This window comes from Nerophis lumbriciformis, linkage group LG34, assembly GCF_033978685.3.
Source record: "Nerophis lumbriciformis linkage group LG34, RoL_Nlum_v2.1, whole genome shotgun sequence".
NCBI classification, from domain to species: domain Eukaryota; kingdom Metazoa; phylum Chordata; class Actinopteri; order Syngnathiformes; family Syngnathidae; genus Nerophis; species Nerophis lumbriciformis.
Window position 1 is genome coordinate 4049712 of NC_084581.2, and position 20085 is coordinate 4069796.

The 20085-nt window shown below is 41.6% G+C and overlaps 1 protein-coding gene across 4 annotated transcripts in view; it reads left to right on the forward strand.

The window, feature by feature from the left end:
- gabra2b (gamma-aminobutyric acid type A receptor subunit alpha2b) overlaps window positions 1-20085 on the forward strand; it is a 154555-nt gene that overhangs the window by 30862 nt on the left and 103608 nt on the right. For all 4 annotated transcript variants that reach the window (XM_061929355.1, XM_061929357.1, XM_061929356.1 and 1 more), the window contains one exon: window positions 15806-15921. In XM_061929355.1, coding sequence (XP_061785339.1) covers window positions 15806-15921 — 116 coding nt within the window. The remainder of the gene's footprint in view (window positions 1-15805; window positions 15922-20085) is intronic.

Genomic DNA, 20085 nt, shown 5'->3' on the forward strand with positions numbered 1-20085 from the left:
CTGGTAAAGCTACTAAACATGTCAGATCTTAGTGAATCTAAAAAGCGTTGTTACGATTCTCAACGTATTCATGACAAAGCCAGGAACAAAACAAGGATTTGTATTGGAGAAGATTTTTTCATCTGATGCCAATCTTGCTAATTTCCTCCTTGATAGATAGGTTAGTTAAGGCATTTATGTTTTCTTAGTACTTGTAATAAATGGGAATTGACATTTCGTATGTAAACTATATTTGTAATATATGGAAATATATTGTTTGTCCAATACAGGCTAACAAAGCTAGTATGTTCGTGCAAAGAATGCCTAGGAGCAAAGCACCATCACACTATTGTAATGCTTAGCATGCTAGCCCGGTCAATGAAACAATGGATATGGGTATTTTCAGTGCCTATTTAGTTCTCAATATGCTGATACGCTGAGGAAATGGGTTTGAACATTAGCGCGGCTAATTGCGGTTTCTGGTACTGAAAGTGCATCAAACACATATGGAGTGGGATTTGCTTGGCACACCATAATGCATAAAATGATTTTCTACTTTGTGTATTGACATGGTAGTAAGCTATATGATTTATACGTAACTAGGTGTTAAAGTTAAAAGTTAAAGTACCAGTTATTGCCACACACACACTAGGTGTGGCGAAATTATTCTCTGCATTTGACCCATCACCCTTGATCACCCCCTGGGAGGTGAGGAGAGCAGTGGGCAGCAGTGGTGGCCGCGCCCGGGAATCATTTTTGGTGATTTAACCCCCAATTCCAACCCTTGATGCTGAGTGCCAAGCAGGGAGGTAATGGGTCCCATTTTTATAGTCTTTGGTATGACTCGGCCGGGGTTTAAACTCACAACCTACCGATCTCAGGGCGGACACTCTAACCACTAGTGTGCGTAACGTGGTGTGTGCGTAATGTGGGTTGGCTCATAGAATTGCAGTCTGCACTGAAAGATGGTGATGTGCGTACATGGAGGAGAATGCAGTGTGTCAGGTTGGATGCAACATGGAGTTATGCTGATTGAAATGTGGCGGTAATTTTACTGTTGGTCTTGGATTGCCATCAAAGTAGGCCTATGCGATGTATAATATATTGTATATTATTATATATAATTATTTCGATGGTGGTCTGTGCGGTCATACTGGACATTTCAGCAGGGTAATGCCAACGATCTGTCCGGACTACGGACGAAAATATTGCTGCGTAACTTTACAAATACATTTGGCTAATCGACATCAGCAAAATGTGGCATAATTAATTAGTAAACCATCTTGCAAGAAGCATACACAAGAGCGTAGGACTCGTCGATTGCCATTTGAAGTTCCTTGAAGTAGGATTCGGACTCGGCTTTGTATCTGGCAACCTCAGTCATGGAGAGGGGACTACAGAATTTTGACCGTGATTGCAGTACAATTTCTGGCCACATTATTACACGTCCATCCATCCATTTTCTGCCGCTCGTCCCTTTTGGGGTCGCGAGGGGTGCTATCTCAGCTGCATTCAGGCGGAAGGCGGGGTACACCCTAGACAAGTCGCTACCTCATCACAGGGCCAACACAGATAGACAGACAACATTCACACTCACATTCACACACTAGGGCCCATTTAGTGTTGCCAATCAACCTATCCCCAGGTGCATGTGTTTGGAGGTGGGAGGAAGCCGGAGTACCCGGAGAGAACCTACGCAGTCACAGGGAGAACATGCAAACTCCACACATGGCACCTTTAAATGTAGCTCTGAAGTAGCAAGCTACTTTTGCTTTGTAGCTTGTAGTGTAGTTTGTTACAATTGTACAGGGATTACTTCCCCTGTAGCTTATCCAGCCATCCATCTTCAACCGCTTATCCGGAATCGGGTCGCAGGGACAACAGTTCCAGCAGAGACCCCCAGACTTCCCTCTCCAGAGCAACATTAGCAACTTCCTCCTGGGGGATCCGAAGCGTTCCCAGGCCAGAGAGGAGATGTAATTCCCCCATCTGGTCCTTGGCCTGCCGCGGGGTCTCCTCCCAGTGGGATGTGCCCTGTAGCTTAGCTACATTTAATCGAAAATAACTTGTAGCTTAGCTTACTAAATTTTCCAAGTAACTTGCCTATCACTATGAGTATATGTCAACATGTATTGTAGTATTGTTAACGTCATTTTTGCAAACCTGTTTTTGGCAGTGTCGTTTATGTTGACCACCCATCTAATTGCGTTCTTAAGACTAATAAAAAGCGCGCCTGGTTTTAACGACATAAAATGTTAGCGCCAAAGGGGTCCTTTTTTATGAAAAATAGGTCAGTTTATAGCGACATGTGTTGTATTATAGTTAACTTCATTACTGCTAACCTATTTTAGGCGGTCCCTTGTATGAATCGCTAGGAGGTGCTTGTTTCTTGTGTTTCAAGCCTTCGTAAGAGGGTTGAGATTCAAAGCCTTTCATTGCTGTGTGCTCCAATAACTGTACACAGGCTGATATACAAAATTATTGGACATAAGGAAGAAGGTAAAAAAGGATGTTTATTAAGTTAATTAAAGTTAAAGTACCAATGATTGTCACACACACTAGGTGTGGCGAAATTTGTCCTCAGCATTTGACCCATCCTCTTGTTCACCCCCTGGGAGGTGAGGGGAGCAGTGGGCAACAGCGGTGCCGCGCCCGGGAATCATTTTTGGTGATTTAACTCCCAATTCCAACCCTTGATGCTGAGTGCCAAGCAGGGAGGTAATGGGTCCCATTTTTTATAGTCTTTGGTATGACTCGGCCGGGGTTTGAACTCACAACCTACCGATCTGGCCAAAACAGACAAGCGGACCAGAGATAAATTAGTGCTGCAACCCATTTGAAAAGATAGTCGCCGCAATGATACGTAGAACTTTAAAAGAAGTAGGTGACTCTGATTATCCATCCATCCATTTTCTACCGCTTGTCCCTTTTGGGGTCGCGGGGGGTGCTGGAGCCTATCTCAGCTGCATTCGGACGGTAGGCGGGGTACACCCTGGACAAGTCTCCACCTGATTATCCCCTATATATATATATATATATATATATATATATATATATATATATATATATATATATATATATATATATATATATATATATATTAGAGATGCGCGGTTTGCGGGCACAACCGCGGAGTCCGCGGATTATCCGCGGATCGGGCGGATGAAATTAAAAAAAATTAGATTTTATCCGCGGGTCGGGTCGGGTCGGGTCGGGTCGGGCGGTTGAAATAAAAAAAAAAAGATTTTAAATAGATTCAGGCGGGTGGCAGTTAAACCAATTCGGAAATATATATACATAGTTAAATGTTGTTACCCACATACGAAAAACGAGCAGGCACCTGCTGCATATGCCACAACAGAAGAAAAAAAAAAAGAAGAGATGGACACTTTTACGGAGCGGAGAAGGGACGCCTCGCCGGGGTCCGGGACCGAGGCCCCTTCCCCCGAGAGGGCCCCACCGGGAGCCGTAGCTGAGGCGATCCGCGAGAAGGGCCCGACGCACGTCCAGGGTCACCACCGCGCCCACCGCACCGACACCCCGCCTCGTCCGCCTTCGCCGCGGCCGGCGTCACGCGCAGCAGGTATGCAGCTTACCTGCCCGCCACCCCCGTGGCCGGGGGCTCGTAACAGGGGTCACTCCGCGCGCTCCGCCCGCGCAGCTTACCTGCCCGCCACCCCTGTTGCCGGGGGCGCGTAACAGGGGTCACTCTGCGCGCAGTGCGCTCACGAAAGGGGTGGGGCTCACCCTGGTTGATATAGACAGCAGGACGGTGGCCATGGAAGTTGGAACCCGCCTTCCGCCCGATTGTAGCTGAGATAGGCTCCAGCGCCCCCTGCGACCCCAAAGGGAATAAGCGGTAGAAAATGGATGGATGGATGGATGGATATATATATATATATATATATATATATATATATATATATATATATATATATATATATATATATATATATATATATATATATATATTTCACTCAATACATCTCATCTTTGCCGTGAAATAGGTCGTACGGCAGGTTTTTGTGCATGTGAACGTTTAATACATGAGGCCCATGGGGGTCCCGTGTTTTTGTATTATTAAAAAGTACCTGCTTAAGTCAACTGCTTTTGTCAATGTAAGATTGGTGACTCAAAGAGGTCATTAAGATGATAGAATGTGATGTAGTATTGTTAACGTCAATATTGCCAAGCTGTTTTAGACACTACCATTTATGTCAAAAAAATCATCTAATTTTGTTCTTAATACTAAAAAAAGCCTGCTTAAGTCGACCTGCTTTTTTTGACATAAAATATTAGAGCTAAAGGGGTCATTTCCACCTAGTATGGTCAAAATAATAATTATTGCTAACCTGCTTAAGTTGACAACTCATCTAAATTGCTTAACTCATCAAGTCCTGGTCCACTTAGCTCCTAATTTTACTAAAAAGTGGCCCCTTCAGTCGACCACTTTTGTTGACATAAAATGTGGGAGCCAAAGGCTTTTTTAATGAAAAAATTGTGTATGTTTAAGTTGACACGTGATTTAGTTGTGCTAACTTCATTATTATAATTAGGATTTTACGGTATACCAGTAATAATAAAGTATTGCGGTACTAATCAATTGAAATCGGTACTATACAACCATTGAAAAATACCGGTACCATTCTTTTCATCTGAATGCCGCTGTGCGGCGGTGACTACAGAGCAGAGGCGCATGATGTGTCAAAACGCACACACAAAGTGCATACAAGCAATAACATCGTGGTGGGGAAGAATGGCAAAAAAACGGTAATTCTACTGGTTAACAAAGAGGCGCAATATGAAGGTATTTGGGCTTCAAAACTACCAATAAAAGTGACGCCTTAAGCAGGTAGACGCCGCGTTGCAAGTGTTGCTTTACATCTTTCCTGCTTGTCGGCTCCCAGACCATGGTCGAGGAGTGCAGGGGAGACGTTCCATCCAGGGCCGATGTTTTGTTTTTTAAACCCTTCACTTTACCGGGCAATGGGTCCGTAAAGCTCCGCTCTTTGGTTGGAATGACGAGGCCGTCGATTAGTTACAACTTTGTCACTTTATTTATAATTTCCACAGGGCACAACCGGACATCCACCATGATATTGACACTCCTGCACATGCTACCGCTACCATTCCTTACTTGCCCACTCACTTACTCACGTCACTCACCCCATAAAATACTGCCATTCTAAAAGGAGCACCCACACACTTACACTATTCTCACAACAGCTGCTTTAAAACACGCCTCGCCAAATGTGGCGAATAGTATTACGACCTTTGCTTCAGACTTAGGTAAACATTTAAATAATAAGCATTCAGATCTGCACAAGGACCATCCTTCTACTATGCAGTGCACGCGCTACCTCTCTCTCTCTTTACTCGCCCACTCACTCACTGACATCACTCAGCCAACACATTGCCATTCTCGCAAACATACATACTGTACGCTACTAATAAATTAACCAGCTCCCCTGTTGTGCATATTCAGATACGTTGATGCGCACACAGCTGCTTGGCTTGATGCCAAATATTAGCGTAGTCAAAACAGCTGCATCTAGCGTCAACTAATGCAAGTGAAATGACTGAATTTTGTAACAAATTCCTACAATTTGTGTTTTGTCTTTAATAAATGTGTTTACCTACTACATGGCTTATATGTGTACATGTATCTATAGTTTTGATTGACTACTTATTAATAATTGTAATTTTCTTAACGCACAGACCAAGAGTGGCAACCATAAATCATGAATAATTTAATATAATGTCAGTAAAACTTTCTGTTATCCATCCATCCATCCATTTTCTACCGCTTATTCCCATTGGGGTCGCGGGGGGCGCTGGAGCCTATCTCAGCTACAATCTATATTCTAATATAATCCTTGATTGTGGCAGACTGTATGTAATATGGAAAATTGTATATTGTTCTTTAAGTGCAACAAGAAAAGTCCAATGTGTTTAATGCCCTTTAATTTATATTTTAACCTTGTAAAATTATTCTTTGACTGTGAGTGTTCAATGTAGTGTAAGATTTTCTGGTAAAATAAAGCCAATATTAACAATTTTCAGAGTTCCCTTTATTTGGAAAAGTATTGAAAAGTATCAAAATGTATCAATATACATTTTGGTACCGGTACCGGTACTAAATTATTGGTATCGGGACAACCCTAATTATAATGGCTAAGCAGCTTGCAAAGACAACAGCAACATAACTATAGTGTGGTACTGTCTAATTCCGTAACTATCGCTCATTCTCGGTCTGTCTCTGGCCAAAGTAAATATGCAAGCAATGAATAGTTTCAGTTTCGACAACTGCTTATGTTGACATCAGCCAGCCAGTGGGAGAGGTGTTAACAAAAATGTGTACCACTGTATTACAATAAAACACGGGAGTTGACAGTTTACGGGTTATAAGCCGGCTTCATTTGGCGAACAGGTCAACTTTGACGGTGGGAGTAGCTATTCAGCTGCAATGATCAGCTAACGCCCGCCTCAAGCTGGGCAGCACCCAGGCAGCAAGGGGATGATCCGCCACTACTGCCTGTTCTTAGGGGTGTATGGAGACTAGGCCAAAAGCCGAAAAGCAGACATTGACATATCAGCAGGCAAGAAAAATCAATAATCCACTCTTTTCAAGTTGGATACGTGGAACATGAGAACAATGAGCACTGGATTTTCCAACACCGATTTCTACCGGACTTAAGAGTTAAGGAAAACTGCCAATATGGGCAAGGAGATGAAAAGGCTGAAAATGGACATCACAGCCCTTCAGGAAACCAGACTTGTTGATACTGGCTCAGTAAAATAATCTAATTACACCTTCTTCTGGAAGGGCCTAGGAAAAAGTAAACCCAGAATACATGACACCAGCTTTGCAGTGCACAACTAACTGCTGAAGAAGACCAGCACACCTCCATCCCATCCATCCATTTTTTACCGCTTGTCCCTTTCGGGGTCACGGGGGGTGTTAGAGCCTATCTCAGCTGCATTCGGGCGGTAGGCGGGGTACACCGTGGACAAGTCGCCACCTCATCGCAGGGCCAACGCAGATATACAGAAAACATTCACACTAACATTCACACACTAGGGCCAATTTTTAGTGTTGCCAATCAACCTATCCCCACGTGCGTGTCTTTGGAGGTGGGAGGAAGCTGGAGTACCCGGAGGGAACCCACGCAGTCACGGGTAGAACATGCAAACTCCACACAGAAAGACCCCGAGTCCAAGAATCGAACCCAGGAACTTTGTATTGTGAGGCACATGCACTAACCCCTGTTTCACCGTGCTGCCCCAGCACACCTCAAGCCAGGTATTTCTGAGCATTCCTGTTGTAGCTACTTCAACAGGAATCTGCCACGTCAAGTGTCTAGGCTCCAACACGAATGATAGGAAATGAGAAAAAAGACCTCTTCTATGAAAATCTTTAGAGACCCCCAAAACATACCTGCTAAAGATCAATCTTTAATTCTCAGCGACTAATGCTAGGCTAAGTGCAGACTCCCAGGCAAGGCCAACTTGCCTTGGTCAGTTCAGAGTGGGAAAGATCAATGAGAACGGCCAAAGACTAGTGGAATACAGCACAGCAAACAACCTTTGTATTATGAACACCTTCTACAATGGCAAGGACCACTACAAGGCTTCATGGCGTCACCCACGATTGGGTTGCTGTATATTGTAATTGTTAGAAGAGCTTACATTAACACTGTGAAATCTACGTCATATCACAATGCAGACTGCAACACAGATCACTCGCTTATTGTCGCCAAGGCAAAAGTGATGCTTAAAAACGTGCAGAAAACAAAGACAGAGAGAGAGCTAAAGATCAACACCAAGAAGAGCAACCAAGAGGCAAATGTTTTATTTCAGAAGCAATTTTAAGGTACTGTTAGAAGACATGGATGACTTCACATCTGACATGATGTGGTCTGGTTTAAGAACAGCCATCTATGAGTCAGCTTCTTACGCTTACATGACCACGAGAGAATCACGAGAGGACTGGATCGAAATCAATGCATCAACACTGATGCAACGTTCAGCCCTCATGGTCCACAAACATGATCCAACACTCAGCACACTCAGTCGCCCAAAAGCAGCTAAGTCCAAACTACACAGCATAAGATAAGACGATGTGCCCACTACTACTGGGCAAATCTCTGTATAGAGATAAAACAGGCATCAGACACTGAAAACTTAAAGATAATGTATGAGAAGATCAAGACTGCCCTTGGCCCACAAGTTAATAAAGTTACACCACTCACCTGACAGGACAGTTGATCACAGACAAGAATCAGCAAATAAACAGATGGGTTGAACATTATTCAAACCAGTACTCACAAGAATGTGCTGTGGACAACAGCAGCGCAGTGACAGTATACCTGCAGAGGTCCTGAAAGAGAACAAGGACATTCTGCTTCCCCATCTCTACAAGTTGTCAACTGTATGCTGGAGTTAGGGTGAAATACCTCCCGACATGAGAGACACCAACATCATAACATTCTACAAGAACAAAAGTGACAAGAGAGACTGTAACAGTTATAGAGGCATATCTTTGCTGAGCAAGACATTTGCACAGATCATCTTGAAGCGCCTCCAGAAACTGGCAGATCAAGTCCTCCCAAGAAGCCAATGTGGGTACAGGTCAGAGCGCTCAATTATGGAGATGATCTTCTCTCTCTGACAGTTGCAAGAAAAGTGCTGTGAACGTCGATCGGGCGAAAACATTTTACACAGTTGGTAGGTCAGGCCTGTACATGGTGCTTCAAAAAGTCGGATGTTTACCTACTCTACTTAAACTCTCCATAATGAGATGAAAGCAATGGTACTTTTTGACGGATTCGCCGTAGAAAGTTTTGAGATAAAAAGCGGACTTAAGCAAAGTTGTGTCCTGGCACCAACACTCTTCAGCATCTACTTTGCAGTGCTTTTATAGAATGCTTTCAAAGAGATGTATTTCTTCACTGGAGAACAGATGGGTAGTTATTCTACCTTGCACACCTGAGAACTAAGACCAAAACCACTACAACTGTTGTCAGGGATTTTCTTTTTGCTGACGGCACAGCCGTGGTTGCGCACAAGATGACACTACAAGACATGTTGGACAGTCTGCCTCATGCGTGTCAAACATTCTTTCTGACCATCAGCACACAGAAAACTGTCACCCTGGCATTAGATGGAACAACACAATGCAACATCCAGCTGAACGATTAACCACTTGTAAACATTACAAAAATTCTGCTACCTGGGTTCAACTGTCAATGCCTCAGTTATGGACGATGAAATAGGGGCCAGGATAGGTAAAGCAGCAACATCCTTTGGTAAGTTGACAAAAAGAGCTTGGAACAACAAAATTCTCACAATCAAAACAAAGCATTTATACTAAACACCCTCCTTTATGGTGTAGAGGCATGGCCACTATATTCTAGGCAAGAAAAGAAGCTAAATGTGCTTTAACAAAGATACCTTTGCAAGATCCTGCACATAAGCTGGAAGGACAAAATAAGAAACGCAGAAGTATTAAGAAAAAGACAGATATTCAAAGCATGTTCTCAATCTTACGCAAAAGAAGACTCAGGTGTTTGGGACATGTGAAAAGGAATGGATGACAGCAGTTCCTCTTTGGAAAAATGGCCCATGGCAAAAGGAGAAGAAGACAACAAAGATTGAGGTACAAGGACAACTGCAAAAGCTTCATGACAAAATGCAAAATCAACCCCGCCATATGGAAGGCAGTTGCTGAAAACCGAACGTCATGGAAGACGGCAGTCAACCAAGGAATAACGGAACTATATGAACAATTAGCCATAGGTCAACAAGCAGAGACTGAAAAGAAAGGAACACAACTGCCATCCCTGCGGTATATCTCTGACTTGCAAATTTTGCCTCAAAACTTTGTCCAAATTCCTGCAATTTCCTCGCACATTTTGCCATATTCGATTGACAAAAATGATTTGCTAAAATGTGCAGGGAAATTGCAGGAATTGGACAAAGTTGCGAGCCCTCGCATAATTCACAATGATTGGTTGAGTATGGCTGAATTGCAACAATCCCAATATCGTAAATTCTTGGTGGGACTGATTTGGTGTATCACAAATGTACTTTGTATTGAACCAAAGTGCATACAGTTGTGTATTATTTGGACTATAAGGAACACTTAAAATACTATCATTTTCTCAAAAATCCAAGTGCGCCTTTTAACCCGATGCGCCTAATGTAAATAATAATTGTGGTCGTGCTTACCAACCTCAAAGCAATTTTATGTGTTAGAAGGTGTAATGATAAATTTGACCAGTAGATTACAGTCACACATAAGAGATACGTTTAGACTTGTTCACTAAATCGAGGTTCCCCAACCTTTTTTCCACCAGGGATCAGTTTATTGTATGCATTATTTTCACGGACCGGCTTTCTACGTGTGGCAGATAAAAACAGCAAAAAAAATGTGCCTTTGGCAACAATCTGGCACATTAGCATTTTATATGTCCATTAATGTGCACTGTCCCATGTACTATAACAAAGGAGTTGTAATATACATCTATTAACAAGCTTATTGGTGTGTTTAGTGGGACAGGCGAAAGTTAAGTCGGAGAAAATGCGGTAGTTTATAAATTAATTACCGTATTTTCCGCACTATAAGGCGCACCGGATTATTAGCCGCACCTTCTATGAATTACATATTTCATAATTTTGTCCACCAATAAGCCGCCCCGGACTATAAGCCGCGCCTATGCTGCGCTAAAGTGAATGTCAAAAAAACAGTCAGATAGTTCAGTCAAACTTTAATAATATATTGAAAACCAGCGTTCTAACAACTCTGTCCCAAAATGTACGCAAATGTGCAATCACAAACATAGTAAAATTCAAAATGGTGTAGAGCAATAAATAGCAACATAATGTTGCTCGAACGTTAATGTCACAACACACAAAATAAACATAGCGCTCACCTTCTGAAGTTATTCTTCATTCGTAAATCCTTCGAATTCTTCGTCTTCGGTGTCCGAATTGAAAAGTTGCGCAAGCGTGGGATCCAAAAATGGCCGGCTCCGCCTCGTCGAAGTCATCGGATTCAGTGTCGCTGTTGTTGTGCAGCAGTTCTGTGAATCCTGCCTTCCGGAAAGCTCGGACCACAGTTGTGACCGAAACTATCTGCCCAGGCATTTACGATCCACTGGCAGATGTTGGCGTATGTCGACCGGCGCTATCTGCCCGTCTTAGTGAAGGTGTGTTCGCCTTCGGAGCTGTGTGAAAAAAGCCACCCGGCCTCTTCGCGTAAACTTCCCTTAACCACTCGCTCATCTTTTCTTCATCCATCCATCCCTTCGAGTTAGCTTTTATGATGACGCCGGCTGGAAAGGTCTCTTTTGGCAAGGTCTTCCTTTTGAATATCACCCTGGGTGGAAGTTAGCATGGCAAGCTAGAACCACAGTGAAGGATGACTTCTCATTCTCTGTGGTGCGAATATTCACCGTACGTGCTCCCGTTCCACAGTGCAGTTCACAGGAATATCAGTTGCTGTGAAATACGGTAGTAATCCGTGTGCGGATGGAGAGATTGCGTCTTTTTATGAACCGGATCCTTGTCCTTTGTAGGAGCCATTTTGTGGTCTTTACAGATGTAAACAGGAAATGAAACGTACGGTGATATCCGCGCGTTTTTTCTTCTTCTTCCGGGGGCGGGTGAAGCGCTTCCTGTTCTATGGGGGCGGGTGCTTTCCTTGGCGGTTGCTTGCGTAGAAGAAGAAGCGCTTCCTGTTCTACCGGGAAAAAAGATGGCGGCTGTTTACCGAAGTTGCGAGACCGAAACTTTATGAAAATGAATCGTAATAAAGCGCACCGGGTTATTAGGCGCACTGTCAGCTTTTGAGAAAAATTGTGGTTTTTAGGTGCGCCTTATAGTGCGGAAAATACGGTATTGTTTCTGTGCGGCCCGGTAGAAAATGAGTCACGGACCGGTACCGGTCCTCGGACCGTTGGTTGGGCACCACTGCACTAAATGACGCAAGCTTCCTTACGAGTAGTAACCTAGCAACACCAAAATGTTGATCTTTCATTAAGAATATAAAACATTACACACAGCGCTCAAAAATCTGTCAAAATGTTTTAGTGTGACTTTGGTAAGCTATGAAGCCGCACCGCTTGATGAAATGCGGAGCATTTCGGCTACTGTAGTTAGACGTTCTGTGATTCAACATACGGGTATTATAATGGTGTGTGTAAGGACCGCAAAATGGCACCTATTTGCAGACATTATCTGGGGTTTTGTTTTGCAATATTATACAAAACCAAATTTTCCTACATTTTGGTTCCTGTTGTTGTGTATTTGGGATCTGCATAAGTCCCGAAAATGTTCGCGCGTCCGCCATTGTAGTCGGCGCTGTAGACAATAAGCTCCTTCTTTTCCTCTATTCTCTTGTTTTTGGGCATTCATCCTCAGCTGTTGCCATTTCTAATACAAAGTAGCGTACAGTTCTAACTTATATCCGTCAGTAGACTCGCTATGGACGTGCTAAAAACTACCGGTACAACAAAGATGGCGGGGAGGAGATGCTGTCAAAGTGCAGCCACATAAATAAGATCGCCCACAGACCGGCATATCCGGAAGAGACTTCAAGATGGTCTGTAAAACATAATCTATGCAACATTTTGACCAAAGAAGCACCATTACATGTTATGTAGACCACAAGGAAGTGTTTTAAATGTATAAAAAATAAAATCATAATATGACCCCTTTAATGCGCCTTATAAAATACGATATTTTAATTCAAAATAATTGAACTTATTAAGTAGCCAGTTACCATTGTTGCTATTGTGACAAATATTAGCAGCGCTCAAATGAACGTCAACTGTCATCAAAACGTATGTTTGCTTCTTGTGTAGACAAATCAGAAACAGTGTAACCATATCTCAACTTTTAAATGCTCGAACAACATAACTCTTATACTCATCCTTAGCTTTCAGTTACCGTCCACACCGTGAGCCTTCTGGGTAATGTACAAACCCCGTTTCCATATGAGTTGGGAAATTGTGTTAGATGTAAATATAAACGGAATACAACGATTTGCAAATCATTTTCAACCCATATTCAGTTGAATATGCTACAAAGACAACACATAATTTTTGCAAATAATCATTGACTTTAGAATTTGATGCCAGCAACACGTGACAAAGAAGTTTGGAAAGGTGGCAATAAATACTGATAAAGTTGAGGAATGCTCATTAAAGACTTATTTGGAACATCCCACAGGTGAACAGGCAAATTGGGAACAGGTGGGTGCCATGATTGGGTATAAAAGTAGATTCCATGAAATGCTCAGTCATTCACAAACAAGGATGAGGCGAGGGTCACCACTTTGTCAACAAACGCGTGAGCAAATTGTTGAACAGTTTAAGAAAAACCTTTCTCAACCAGCTATTGCAAGGAATTTAGGGATTTCACCATCTACGGTCCGTAATATCACTAAAGGGTTCAGAGAATCTGGAGAAATCACTGCACGTAAGCAGCTAAGCCCGTGACCTTCGATCCCTCAGGCTGTACTGCATCAACAAGCGACATCAGTGTGTAAAGGATATCACCACATGGGCTCAGGAACACTTCTGAAACCCACTGTCAGTAACTACAGTTGGTCGCGACATCTGTAAGTGCAAGTTAAAACTGTCCTATGCAAGGCGAAAACCGTTTATCAACAACACCCAGAAACGCCGTCGGCTTCGCTGGGCCTGAGCTCATCTAAGATGGACTGATACAAAGTGGAAAAGTGTTCTGTGGTCTGACGAGTCCACATTTCAAATCGTTTTTGGAAGCTGTGGACGTCGTGTCCTTCGGACCAAAGAGGAAAAGAACCATCCTGATCGTTATAGGCACAAGGTTGAAAAGCCAGCATCTGTGATGGTATGGGGGTTTATTAGTGCCCTAAGGCATGGGTCATTTACACAACTGTGAAAGCGCCATTAATGCTGAAAGGTACATACAGGTTTTGGAGCAACATATGTTGCCATCCAAGCAACGTTACCATGGACGCCCCTGCTTATTTCAGCAAGACAATGCCAAGCCACGTGTTACATCAACGTGGCTTCATAGTAAAAGAGTGCGGGTACTAGACTGGCCTGCCTGTAGCCCAGACCTGTCTCCCATTGAAAATGTGTGGCGCATTATGAAGCCTAAAATACTACAACGGAGACCCCCGGACTGTTGAACAACTTAAGCTGTACATCAAGCAAGAATGGGAAAGAATTCCACCTGAGAAGCTTAAAAAATGTGTCTCCTCAGTTCCCAAACGTTTATTGAGTGTTGTTAAAAGGAAAGGCCATGTAACACAGTGGTGAACATGCCCTTTCCCAACTACTTTGGCACATGTTGCAGGCATGAAATTCTCAGTTAATTATTATTTGCAAAAAAATAAAATAAAGTTTATGAGTTTGAACATCAAATATCTTGTCTTTGTAGTGCATTCAATTGAATATGGGTTGAAAAGGATTTGCAAATCATTGTATTCCGTTTATATTTACATCTAACACAATTTCCCAACTCATATGGATACGGGGTTTGTAACATATACATATTTAGCACCATGTAAAGATTTAGTGATGCACTCATGTCAAAATTTCCTTTTTTACATTGACAGAGTTGTTGAAGCATGATGATTCTTCCTCATTGACTCTCATTTATCAACAAAAATCACCACTATACTGTAGCTTGCGCTCAACAGTTCCCAAATGTTCTCAACGACAGCATTGTTTTATCAAATGAATTAAAGTTTACGATGAACAAACGCTTTGTAAGAGTTAAACATACACAGTGAATGTGTGCATTTGGGGACGATGTAGCAGACAGCTGAAAAGGAGCAGCTTTATTTGGTGTTTCTTTTTATAATATAATGGTTTGACAATTGGTTTAGAGAAAGTGTAATTACTTCAAATGTAAGTCAGGTTTCGGTACTCAGTGTGCTAATTTAATGAGAGAAACATCTATATTTGTTTTCCCAACTATGCCCACATTTGTGTTTAGATGATGCATACTTTATTGAATTTAATTCCCGTGTGCTGTTTGTGGTTACATTTACAAAGAACACTTCAAGTATTCCTAAAATCCCAAGCTCGTGCAAGGGTATTGACAAAAACAAGCCTCAAACCATTTTTGAAAAATAAGCTGCAAAATCAGGCATTTCTGGCCGCCACAATGCCAAAAAAAGAACCTGTAAAAGTGTGTTGTTTTCAAATAGAGAATACATTTAACGTAAACAATGTAAGATTAGAAATGTATTTTGTGTGTTCTACTTAGCGGTAGAGTACATCACCCATCGTTTGACTTCAATTAGAAACAGGTCTTTGCTATTATTATATGCTACATCGTAGGTACACTGATGCAAATTACATAATTGAAGAAAACATTCAAAGACATTGCCAGAAAATACTTACAATGGAGTGTGTACAAATGTTCCTTCTGTTTATACATTTTATTTCTCCTATTTATGGTAAAATATGCTTTTGACCCAAGGCTGTTATTCCCAAGCTGACAACGGTGTTAATTATTTTTAGCTTTAACGCAACACCTTATATGAATTCATTTAGCATGAATCTTCAGCTGGGCTTTCATTTGCATATGAAGTTGCATATGAGCTTCAAGAGCAGCATTTTAATGTTCTGACGAGAAATGGGCCATCTGTGTGGATGAGGTAGACATGTATATATGCCACATTATAACAACTCTTGAACTCTTCTTGTTTCATAAATCAGGCCTTTGAGGGAAATGTAGAGTCTGAAATACACTTCAAATACAACCCTTTTTGTCAACGGGTCCTTCCAGCTGATCACGTTGTGTGTGTGTGTGTGTTGCCCAGATTGGTAGACGCCGATGCCACATCTGATGCCTTCAAAACCAACATCACCCTGTTTACGCGCATCCTCGACAGCCTGCTGGATGGCTATGACAACCGTTTACGCCCCGGTCTTGGAGGTAAGAAAAGACTCAATAGAATATTTTTGAAGGTCCGGTCTTACTTTGCCAAACATACTGCACCCCCACTTGTTGTGACAACCGTGTACAAACATTTAGATTAAATAAGACAGAATTTCCTGAAAAGTAACACAAACAATCTGCGACGTTAAACCCTCATTGCAAATGACCACTGTTTATCAAGATAAACTTTAATTTCTTTATCGTACATGGCACGGGTGTCCAAAATTGAAGGATGCATGTATATGTATATATATGTATGTATATATATATATATATGTGTGTGTGTATATATGTATATGTGTGTGTCAGTGACGTGCAGTCAGGGGAGGCAGGTGAGGCGGGGCCTCACCTGCCATCATGGAAAGAAAAAAAATGTAAAAAGAAAAAAAAATTAAACTGTTATATGTATCCAGTGATTATACTATAAAGTTATTTTCCATTTAACTTCACCAGTTTTAGATAATTTTTATTCAAAATCGCAGAATTTTCTCATTTGCCGTTCAAATACTGAGAAGAGACTTGCGGTGAGTCACCAGACAGTTGAGCCTCGCCATGTAATGCGCAATGACTCGGCTAACTGCTGGCCTGCTGTGCAGTGAGACCGTATTGCTATATGAATTATATTATACATTTCCATAGTTTAGTTAGCTGAGGTATACAATGTACAGTGTATTTAGTCAACAACTGTATGTGTGTAACGTATTTATTGTGCTGAGCAATCATAAAACGGCTGCAAAGACGCACTGGCTGAGGCTCGCAGTAACCCCGCCTCCTGGTGGTAGAGGGCGGTAGTGATCCCAGAGATCATTCTTGCGACTACTCGGCTGCAGAAGAAGTGACAACAAGCAGCAACAGTTAGCAGCTATCGTTTATTTTTTCCTCTTGCCTGGACTATTAACATGGAGGATTACATATCTAAAATAAAACAGTTTTCTAAACTGGACTTTCAATCGAAGCAGGAGGTAATACTTAAAGGAAGATCTCCATCGAGACAGAGAGACTTTTAAAACTGAAGAAAGATAAGGAAGACTTCTATAAACAAGTTATCGATGCTTTTGTTCAAAAGGAGCGGCGCATGGACTTCATTTATAAGTAAAGGTAAGACCATAATAACGTTTTTTTTTATTAAATGTGCTTTTTTGTGTGCTACAGTTTGTATGTGTAAAGTTAAAGTTAAGTTAAAGTACCAATGATTGTCACACACACACTAGGTGTGGTGAAATTTGTCCTCTGCATTTGACCCATCCCCTTGATCACCCCCTGGGAGGTGAGGGGAGCAGTGGGCAGCAGCGGCGCCGCGCTCGGGAATCATTTTTGGTGATTCAACCCCCAATTCCAACCCTTGATGCTGAGTGCCAAGCAGGGAAGAATGCTGGTATGAGCTTTTAAACATAACCCGTTAACTGCTGCCAATCAAATGGTGAATAAGATACTCTTTAGGGTTCATATGTTTGTAAATCTGACTGTGATGAAGTCAGTGCCTCACTATATATATATATATATATATATATATATATATATATATATATATATATATATATATCCATCCATCCATTTTCTACCGCTTATTCCCTTTTTGGGGTCGTGGGGGACGCTGGAGCCTATCTCAGCTACAATCGGGCGGAAGGCGGTGTACACCCTGGACAAGTCGCCATCTCATCGCAGGGCCAACACAGATAGACAGACAACATTCACACTCACATTCACACACTACGGCCAATTTAGTGTTGCCAATCAACCTATCCCCAGGTGCATGTCTTTGGAGGTGGGAGGAAGCCGGAGTACCCGGAGGGAACCCACGCAGTCACGGGGAGAACATGCAAACTCCACACAGAAAGATCCCGAGCCCAGGATTGAACCCAAGACTACTCAGGACCTTCGTATTGTGAGGCAGATGCACTAACCCCTCTTCCACCGTGCTGCCCTATATGTATATATATATATATATATATATATATATATATATATATATATATATATATATATATATATATATATATATATATATATATATATATATATATATATATATGCGTGTGTGTGCATGTGTGCGTGTGCGTGTGTGTGTGTGTGTGTGTGTGTGTGTGTGTGTGTGTGTGTGTGTGTGTGTGTGAGAGAGAGAGATAGAGAGAGAGAGAGAGATACTACTACAGCCTGTCATACAAAAGATGCACATTTGTACAGTCACTTATGAGGTTGTATATTAGCTAATGTTAGCATATGCACAGCTAAAACATAAAAACAAGATCTAAAATTTTATATTAAAGACCAAAATGGGACCACAAACAAAATCTTGTTTGGGAGCATACAAAGGTTACAGCTGGCCCTGTTGTAATCAATACTGTAGATTATGAATAAATATAATGATGTAAATAAATGGAAATATCAGAATGAAACTCAATGTAAGAGAGTAAAAGTAATGTTTCATCTCCACAAAAATATGTTGCATGAAAATTACGCTGAAAAGTACAATTTATCCAATTTATCCTCACCCGGTCTCGTCAACACGTATGCGCAGGAAGCGCGTGCACAAATACAAAAGCAGTCCAAGAAAACAACAAAAAAATTGCAGTCATGTTGTTGTCTTGATAGAATATACATTCAATGACAGTTAACGCTAGCTATCCAAATTGCTAATATTAGCTAACAACACCCAAAGCTAATGTGTGTGCATGTGTTATTAAGGCCTTAAAATCCGTAAGAGGGCGGAATATATAGTGTAAAATATACATTGGAAAGTTGGTGCCCTCTAGGCATGTGTAAATGTTGTATACAGCCCCTTTCAGTAAATGTAGCGTGTTACTACTCACCTCTGGTCATGACGAGCCTGGAGACACTTTTCCGTTGTTTGGTAACACTTCACTTTCTTGGGGAAATACGTAAACGAGAAGTGTCCAAAGTGGGGCCTAGGGGCCATTTGTTTTTATACAGCCCCCCCCATCCTCCCCAAAAAATATAGAAATTGAAAAATACTGCAGAAAGGCTTACTGCAACAGTTAATACTAATAACTTAACGATTTGTCTTTGAATGTATGCATTAGTGTTGTAACGATAACAATATTTTGGTACCGGTACCGGTACTAAAATTATTTCAGTACTTTTCGGTACTTTTCTAAATAAAGGGGACCACAAAAAAATTGCATTTTTGGCTTTATTTGAACAAAACATTTTAGGGTACATTAAACATATGTTTCTCTTTGCAGTTAAGTCCTTAAATAAAATAGTGAACATACCAGACAACTTGTCTTTTATTAGTAAGTAAACAAAGAAAGGCTCCTAATTAGTCTGCTGACGTATGCAGTAACATATTGTATAATTTATCATTCTATTATTTTGTCAACATTATTAAGGACAAGTGGTAGAAAATAAATTATTAATCTACTTGTTCATTTACTTTTAATAACTGCTTAATTTCTCTTTTAACATCTTCTGTCTACACTCTTCTGTTAAAATGTAACAATCACTTATTCTTCTGTTGTTTGATACTTTACATTAGTTTTGGATGATACCACGCATTTAGGTATCAATCCGATACCAAGTAGTTACAGGATCATACATTGGTCATATTCAAAGTCCTCATGTGTCCAGGGACGTATTTCCTGAGTTTATAAACATAATATACATTTTTAAAAAATTAAAGAAGATGTGATGCCAAAAAATATTGACGTAATCATAGTAGTATCGACTAGATACTAGATACTACTTGATATCATCACAGTGGATATCAGGTGTAGATCCACCCATTGCGTTTGTTTACATTCAGGGGCGATTTGGCGTAGTGGGTAGAGCGGCTGTGCCAGAAACCTGAGGGTTGCAGGTTCGCTCCCCGCCTCTTGACATCCAAATCGCTGCCGTTGTGTCCTTGGGCAGGACACTTCACCCTTTCCCCCGGTGCCGCTCACACTGGTGAATGAATGATGAATGAGTGATAGGTGGTGGTCGGAGGGGCCGTAGGCGCAAACTGGCAGCCTTGCTTCCGTCAGTCTACCCCAGGGCAGCTGTGGCTACAAATGTAGCTTACCACCACCTAGTGTGAATGAATGATGGGTTCTCACTTCTCTGTGAGCGCTTTGAGTATCTAACAATAGAAAAGCGCGATATAAAATCTAATCCATTATTATTATTATTATTACATTGTGACGCCGGTGAGCTACGGTGTGT